Source organism: Aureococcus anophagefferens, assembly GCF_000186865.1.
Source record: "Aureococcus anophagefferens unplaced genomic scaffold AURANscaffold_4, whole genome shotgun sequence".
NCBI classification, from domain to species: domain Eukaryota; class Pelagophyceae; order Pelagomonadales; family Pelagomonadaceae; genus Aureococcus; species Aureococcus anophagefferens.
Genome location: NW_008705564.1, coordinates 955,933 through 964,588, shown reverse-complemented (window position 1 = coordinate 964,588; position 8,656 = coordinate 955,933). Strand labels below are relative to the sequence as shown.

General features: G+C 71.8%; 1 protein-coding gene across 1 annotated transcript; it reads right to left on the bottom strand.

The window, feature by feature from the left end:
• Positions 1-5,757: 5,757 nt before the first annotated feature.
• AURANDRAFT_62086 (hypothetical protein) lies at positions 5,758-7,140 on the bottom strand (the record flags this gene model as incomplete). The annotated part of the gene is made up of 1 exon (XM_009036023.1): positions 5,758-7,140. The coding sequence occupies one exon, from the start codon at positions 7,138-7,140 to the stop codon at positions 5,758-5,760; it is 1,383 nt and encodes a 460-aa protein (XP_009034271.1).
• Positions 7,141-8,656: the final 1,516 nt, after the last annotated feature.

Below are 8,656 nucleotides of genomic sequence, written 5' to 3'. Positions count from 1 at the left end.
ATGTCCGACAGTCGGCACCCTGCGCCAGCTCGCGGCGCTCGACGGCGCCGTCGCGGGGCTCGGGACGCGCCCCGCCGTCCTCGCGGACGCGCCGAAGCGCCTGCGGGACGCGGCCGCGCGGCTCCTCCTCCTGGCGCAGCGCGTCGAGCACGCGGCGAGTGGCGTGATCGTGCGCGCGGCGCGGCGCTCCCTCGCGGCGCGCGCCGAGTCCGCGGCCGCGGCGGCGCCCGCGGAAGCGCCCGAGGCGGCCGCGGCGGAAGCGCCCGAGGCGCCGGCGAAGAAGACCGCCGCGCGCCGGGAGACGATGGGCGGCGCGCGGCGCGCACCCTTACGCCCCAAGCTGACCAAGGCCGCGGCGCGGCGCAAGGAGCTCGGCGCGAAGAAGGCCGAGGAGGCCGAGGCGCGGGCCGCGGCGAAGCGGAAGGAGCTCATGGGCGGGGGCTGGTGCGGCACGACGGCCGCGTGGGTCGAGCAGGACCGGCGCATCGCGCGGAAGATCTCGAAGAAGCGCCGCGAGGCCGGCGACGACGACGTCGTTGAGGCGGAGGACGCGGCGGAGGCGTCGGACGGCGCGGAGGCGCCCGCGGCCGCGCGGAAGCGGCCGTGCGCGCACGAGGCCGCGGAGCGCGCGGCGCTGCGCTGGCTGCGCAAGGCGGAGGCGGGCGACGTCGGCCTGGACGTCGCGGAGGTCGAGGGCGTCGTCGCGGCGCTGCGGCGCGCCAGGGGCCGCGTGTCGCTGACGGCGGACCGGCCGCCGATGACGCTCGCGGCCGCGCGCGCGAGCCTCCGCGAGGCCATCGCGAAGTTGTTGGGCGGCGACGCGTCCGTCGAGGTCGAGGTCGAGCGCTGGGACCAGGTCGTGCGCCAGCACCCGGACTACAAGCGCGAGCTCGACCGGGAGCGGCGCCGCTGGGACGCGCTCCAGGCCGACGCGACGCGCGACGCGCTCGCGGCCGTCCGCGGCGCGGTGCCGCCGGACATCCGCACGGGCGGCTGGAGCCGCGAGACCCTCGGGGCGGTGCTGCCGGCGGCGCTGGCGAAGCGCGTGCTCGCGACGCGCGCGCTCTGGCTCGCGCGGCTCCGGCCGGAGACCGGGCGGGACAAGGGCTTCCCAACTTCAAAGGCTCCTCTCTCGGTCCCTTGTCCACTCGTTTCGGCTGATTTTGGGACGAGCGATCATCTCTCGGAACGGTCGCGAAGCGTGGATGCTTTTCCCGGAACGCGCGCGCGCGGCACGCTCACGTTGGAGCGACGTCGAATCACCCCGTTCCCCGCCCAGGCCGGAGACCGTCGCGCGCGCGCACGTCGCGGACCTGCGGTCGGCCTACGCGGTCAGCGGCCTCGACGTGGTCGAGCTCCGGGCGGTCTACGCGTCGCTGCCGACGGCCTTCGAGAACGACGGCGACGGCCGGAAGCGCGCCTGGGCCGAGGGCGTCCGCGAGAAGTTGGTGTCGCTCGTCGCGCGCGAGGCGAGTTTGGACGCGCGGGAGCGGCGCCACCCGGCCTGGGACGGCGACTTCGCCCTGCCCTTCGACGGCGACTCGCTCGAGCCCGTGGTCGCCGTCGAGGCGAGCGGGCTGGAGGGCGCGGCGGACGCGCGGGGCCTCGAGCTCGAGCGGATCCGCGCGGACCGCGCGGCCGCGCCGCGGGCGGACCTCGGCGCGCGCGTCGCCCTCCGCAAGCCGCGGCCCGCGGCGACGAAGCTCGCCGCCGACGACCCGCGGTCCGCCATGCTCGCGGCGATCCACGGGTTGGGCTGCGACGCGAAGCCGCGCGCGGCGCGCGCGGGCCTCTTCGCGGCCATCAAGCAGCGCGGCTCCGACGACGACGAGAACGTGAGCCCGCAGACGGGCCTCGCCCCGGCGTCCCGCGCGGGCCTCTTCGCGGCCATCAAGCAGCGCGGCTCCGACGACGACGAGAACGTGAGCCCGCAGACGGGCCTCGCCCCGGCGGCGCGCGACGCGAAGGCGTCCCGCGCGGGCCTCTTCGCTGAGCTCCGCGCCGTCGCGGCGTAAAGCACACAAGATTAATCGAAGCCCGCGAGCGCGTAGATCGCGAAGACGGCGGAGAAGAAGGCGAAGAGCCCGAGCCACTGGCCGCAGGCGCAGACGTCGGGGATCTCGTCGTAGTTCTTCGCCGGGTTCCAGTCGAAGCTCGACACCGTGTAGGAGCAGATGCCGATGAACCCGTTCTTCTCCGTGACGCCGCTCACGATCGCGCCCGCCCAGAACACGAGCAGCGACCGGCCGATGGCCCGGTGCGGCTGCAGCGCCGCGGCGCGGTAGGCGTTGGACGCCACGCCGGACCCGAAGACGCCGAGGGCTGACGCGGACTGCGCGAGCGCGAGCATGCAGACGGAAAACCCGAACCAGCCGTGCATCGAGTACAAATTCGCGCCGTCGGCGGTGGACGCCGCGAGGCCGTGGGACCGCCAGACCGCGATCAAACCGACGGTGCCGAAGACGAGCGCGGCGAAGTGGCAGGTCCCGTGCACGGCCTTGCGCCGCCGCGGCTCGATGAAATCCTCGGGCAGGCGGTAGACGAGGCTGCCGCAGATGAACGCGCCGAACGCGAGCGTCATCAGCAGCGGGTGGTAGCCCCAGACCTTGCTGCCCCAGTTCATGCCGCCGCCCGTGATCGTGTATTGCACGTAGCGCCAGGCGAGGCCCACGGTCGTGCCGGCGCAGAAGAGGGCGAGGCCCGCGGCGACCTTTTGCGACGTCGTCGTCTCGTTGACGTTGTGCACCGGCTGCGTCGGCAGCAAGGTCGATTTCTCCGACATGGTGTGCCGCCGCTGGTTACAGTCCGACGGTGGTGGTGCGCACCAAAACGAGGACAGAGGGACGACGCCGAGAGGGCAGCCGAACTGCGAACTCGTCGAATGTATCTCTTCATTGATTGCCTGTAACTTTGACGGCAAGAAAGCCACTGATGATCGGCCATCCCTCAATCCGGCCCACACGAGCAGCCCCGCGTGCGGGATCACGAGGATGTCGTCCATCCCGTGGGACCTGAAATTCATGCTTGAGAAGCGGCTCAAGAAGCTCGACGACAAGGTGCTGCGCGGCATGTGCGGTGCGCGCGCCATCGACGTCGGCAAAGACGCGACTTCCGAACAGTGCATCACGATGCTCCTCGAGTGGAAGAAGACGGCCGGAGGCACGCGCGTGATCCCGTGGGACCTGCACTATGTGCGCCTGGATGACATCAAAGACGTCAAGGTGCTGCGCGGCATGTGCGGAGAGCGCAGCATCGAGGTGAAGGGTGGCGCGCAACCGGACACGTGCGTGAAGGCGCTTCTCAACTGGAAGGACGGGGAGCGGAAGAAGAAGCCCAAGGACACGCGCGACATCCCGTGGGAGCTGATATCGATGGGCGAGACGCGGCTCAAGAAGCTCGACGTCGAAGCGCTGCGCGGCATGTGCCGAGAGCGCGAAATCGAGGTGACGGCTGGCGCGCACAAGACCACGTGCGTGCGGGCGCTTCTCGACTGGAAGGACGGGGACGCGCCATCGATTGCCTGGGATCTCAAGCACCAGGGCGCGACGCGCCTCGGCGAGCTCGACGTCGAGACGCTCAGGAAGGAGTGCTTCAAGCGCGGGCTCGAGATGGCTGACGGCGCGTGGACAAACACGTGCGTGATAGCGCTGCTCGACTGGAAGCAGAAGAAGAAGGAGGAGTGGAAGCAGGAGGAGCAGGCGGAGAAGGAGCAGGTGCAGGTGCAGGAGCAGGAGCCCTCTGCTCCCAAGAAGGCAAAGATCGACGAGACGCTGACAGCAGCGGAGTTGACGGCCGTCGCCGAGGAGCTGGGAAAGAAGCTCATCGCACAGGCGCAGAAACTCGTCGACGTGACCAAGAAGATGCCTGACGTGCACAAGGACGCAAAGAAGAACTTTTTGTTGGTGAAGGGCTTTGCTGAGGCGGCCGCTCAGGCATCCGACAAGTGGTTGGAGGAGTCGACGTGGGCGATCAAGAAGGTTGAAGAGCTCGCTAAACAAAACGCAGAGTTGCTCAAGACGCTGAACGACAAGGACTGTCTCCCTGAGGCTGTCGACGCCACCCAGAGGAACCGTACCGCGGCCAGCGTTAAGGTGATGTGCAAGGAGGCGATGACAACAGCAAAATATGCTAAGCACCTGCGTTGCCTCGGCCTCGACCTCGAAGATCAGGACGTTTTCCACATCATCGCGAGTGAGAATGGCGGCGCCGACCACCCCGACAATTACCTGTACGCGCTCGGCAGCACGTTCAACCGCTCGATCGGTGCGAATTACGATGAGCTCTGCTGCTTTCTCGCGGGAAAGGCGAAGGCAAAGAAGGCGGTGGAGATCTCGATGCGTCTGGGCAACACTCCGCGCAACAAGAAGAAGCCACAAAAAAGGTACCAGGGGACGGTGTCGACGGTCGCCGAGGTGGAGGCGCAGCACCTCTTCCACCGCGGCCAGGCGCTCATGTACGCTGTGCGCGCTGAGAAGCGGCGTCAAACTAAATCGCGGCAATAAAACGAGGACAGAGCGACGACGCGAGGGCAGCCCGACGCATGTGATCACATCGACTGTGTGGTGCAACTTTCCGGAAACATCCACCAAATCACCACTGCGCGCCGAGATTCGAGGATGCCACTCGCACGCATGATGATTCTGCTACTGCTGCTCCCCATCGCGAAGGGGCTGCGCATGCCCGCGCGCGGCGTGCCGCAGATGACGAGCACGAAATACGAACACACCTTCGTGCGGCCGACGGCGCGCCGCTTCATGTCCGCGCAGGGCATCGGCGGCCTCGCCGCGCGCGGCCTGTCGGCGGCGACGCTCGCGCTCTCGGTCCGGGCCATCGTCGCCGACGCCGCGAAGCCGCTCGCGGCCGCCGCGTTTCGCACGTGGACCGAGTTCGGCCGCGTCGCCGGGATTTGGTTCGCGGCGAACGCGGCGTTGTTCTTTTCGCTCGGCGCGCGGCGCCGCGACCGCTGGCCCGGCGTCGACGCGGCCGCGCCGAGGTTCAAGGACTACCCGCTCTTCACGTGGGTCGTTCCAGCTTTACAGCAGCTCCTCTTTTTCGTGCCCGCGTCCGCGCACCTGGCGGCCGCGGCCGCGGGCCGCGCGGCCCCTTCCCGCGCGGCCGTCCACGCCGTCGCCGGCCTGTTCGGGATGCAGGCGCGGGACCTCGTGCTCATCGACTCGGATTACCTCATGACCTGCCACCACGTGCTCACGATGGCCATCTGCCTGCTGATCTGGCGCGGCGTCTCGCGGTCGCCGTTCGACGCGCCCTGGGCCGCGGCCGTCGCGCTCTGCGCCTGCGCCGTCGAGGCGGGCAGCCTCGGCACGAACGTGTGGAACTTCTTCGGCTCGAAGGCGGCCTTCTTCGGCCTCGTGACGCTCTCGCACGTCGTCGGCCTCGGGGCCGGGTACGCCGTGCTCGCGCGGCGCGCGCCCTGGGAGCTGTGGACCGTGCTCGTCGCCGCCGCGCCCCTCATCGTCCAGCGCCAGGCCTACGTCCGGAGCGAGCTCCGCCGCGGCGCCCCGAGCGGCGAGTTCGGCGACTAATGATTCACATGTTCGAGGGTGTGGCGGAGGCGGCGGCGGTCCCCTATCGGAAGCGCCGCGCCCTGCGCCGGGGGTCGGTCCGCGCGGCCGCGGCGTGAACGCGCCGGGGCCGCGCGGAGCGAAAAACCTGGGCGGCGGCGGTCCGCGCGGCGGGGCGGCGCCGCCGGTCCCCCATCGGGAGCGGCGGCGGCGGCCCGGCGCGGAGCGCCGGCGCTCAGGCGAGTTCCGGCTCGTCGAGGAAGTCCGGCAGGGGCACGAGGCCGTCGTTGACCGCGCAGGCGCCCAGGATCAGGAGCCCGCCGGCGACGTCGCCGCGCGTGAACGTGTCGCCGAGGAGCCCCGCGGCGACGAGCGCGGCCCAGAGCGGCTCGGACGTGAGGATCAGCGAGCTGTCGATGACCGGGAGGCGCTTAAAAGCTTCCGCTTGCAACCAGATCGTGAAGGACGTCGACACGAGGCCGCACCAGGCCAGAGTCCCCGCGACGGCCGGCGACATCGTCGACAACGCCGAGGACACGTCGGCGACCGCGTCGGGCGCGCCGAGCGCGGCGCCGAGGGCCGCGGCGGCGCCGCCGAAGATGACGACGCACTGGATGGCGCTGAGCGCGACCGCGTCGTCCGGGTGCTCCTCGACCGCGTCCTCCAACGCGAGATACGACAGCCCGAAGCCCACCGGCTGGCCGAGCGCCAAGAGGAAGGCGACGGGGCTCGCGGCGTCGGTGACCGCGGGCCCGCCGAGCTCCAAACACGCGACGCCGGACACGGCGAGGGCGACGCCGAGCCACGTGCGCCGCGCGACGCCGCCCCTGGCGAGCAACGCGACGACGACCGCCTGCAGCGAGCAGATGAACGCGGCGTTCGCGGCGGGGAACCCCAGCGACAACGCCGCGGCCTGGGCGAAGTAGCCGAAGGCGCACAATCCGCCGATCTTCGCGCCGCTCGCCAAGACGCCCGGCGACGCGTCCGCGAGGAACGGCGCCGTCGACGCGGACGCGACGAAGAAGCGCAACGCGACGAAGACGAGCGCGGCCGTGGACCCGTCGAGGCCCGCCGCGGCGCCTAGATCCTCGCAGGCGAAGGCCGTCAACGCGAAGTTCGTCGCCCAGGCGACGGTCACGAAGAGCATCGCGCCGCGCCACGCGAGCGGGGAAGATTCTTCCGGTTCGCCGCCGGCGTCGAGCCCCTCGAGGTACTCGACCTCGCCCGCGGCGGCGCCGACGCCGCGCCGCGCGAGCTCCTTCTGGAAGAGCGTGCTCGCCCAGGTGGACCGGTCCAGCTCGTCGAGGTACTCGGCGTCGTAGGGCGCGCGCGGCGTCGACCGCGCCGGCGCGAGCGCGCCGGTGCTCTCCAGCGTCGCGAGGTAGTCGTTCTCCTCCTTTAGGGTTAGGCGGCCCTCGAGCTTCCTCCGCAGCACCTCCGCGCGCAGCGCGGTCTCCGGCGCCGGCGCCAGCTTTTTGAGATAGCTGGCCGTGCGGCTCGGGTCCTCCGTCGCCAGAAGCGGCGGAAGCGCGCGCGCGGCGCCCCCCGGCGCGAAGGCGGCGGCGGGCGCCGCGCAGGCCAGGATGAGGGCCGTCCTTGGGGCGATTTGGCTCGGCATTCTTGGGCTGGATTTGGTGCGTCGTACTGCGACCGCCGCGCAAGAGAGGGCGATGAATCGTGTGGCTCAGATGACGCGTTGACGTTGTGGTGCTCACGCCCGCGGACTGTGGCAGCTCGCCTCGACGCCTTGCACGGCGCGATCTCGCGCCGAGCAGCGTCGGACGCGCCCTCGACACAACCATGCTCGTCCCAGCCAAAGCGCTGGACCTCTTCCTGCTCTTGCTCGCCGCCTCGAAGCTGCGCCAGCGATGCAACGCAACACAAGGCCTCGACGCCGCGCACCCGCGCTACGGCGCCGCCGCGGCGCTCCTCTCCGGCGGCCTGCGGGACGCGCGCTGCAAGCCGCCGCACGGCGACGACGCCGCCGGCGTCGCGCGCGCCGTGACCATCGACGGCGAGGCCTGCGTCGTCACGGAGCGCTGCGCGGCGAGCCTCGGCGGCCTCCGGCGCCGCTGGGGCCTCGGCCGCTCGCTCGCCGCGCTCGGCCGGTCCGGGCCCGGCGCGGCCCTCGCGGCGCAGGTCGACGGCGGCTCGCGGGGCGCCGCGCGGCGCGGCAACGTGTTCCTGCTCAGCCGCGACGGGCGATTCGTCTTCAAGCAGGAGGACCCGTCCGTGCTCGCGGCGCTCGAGGGCGGCCTCGCCGAGGCCTACGCGCAACGCGCGGCGGCGCGCGGCTCGCTCCTGCCGCGGCTCGTCGGCGCGTATACCGTCGAACGGGGCGGCGAGACGACGCACTGGCTCGCGACGACGAACGTCTTCGGCTGCCGGCCCGGCGGCTGCGTCGCCGTGCGCGACAAGTACGACGTCAAGGGGTCGACGGCGGGGCGGCGGACGCGGCCGAAGAGCGGCACGCTCAAGGACTTGGACGCGCTCGACGACGCGGACGCGCTCCGGGTCCGCGGGTCCGAGCGCGTGCTCGCGGCGCTGGAGGCGGACACGGCGCTGCTCGCGGACCTCGGGCTGCTGGACTACTCCCTGCTCCTGGGGGTCATGGAGACGCCGACGCGGGGGCCTCTCCGTCCCCTGCGGCGCGTCCTCGGCGCGCCGTTCCGCGCGGTCCGGTCGCTCGCGTTCCGGCGAGGCGCGGCCGGCCGCGGCGTCGCGGTGCTCCGCGCGGCGCGGCGCGACGGCTCCTTCCTCGTCGTCGGGCTCATCGACATCCTCCAGCCCTGGACCTGGGCGAAGAAGCTCGAGTTCCTCTGCCGCGGCGCGCTCCGCGGCTACGGCGCCATCTCCGCCGTGCCCCCGGCGACGTACCGCGCGCGGTTCCTCGCCTTCGCGGGGGACCTGCTGGGGGGGGCGAGGTAAGAGCTGGCCGCCGCAACGTGGGAGACGTCGCGATTGTACGAGGCCCGGCGCCGTCGGACGTCGAGGTACGTCGTACGCGTCCGACGCCGACGCCTGCGCCGACGCCGCGTACCGCAGCGGCCGGCGGCGCTCGCCGGGGTCAATGAAATTATTGCCTCGAGCTCGGTCAGCCGCCGGCGCCGTCGCTGCGCGCAAAGCGTTGGACG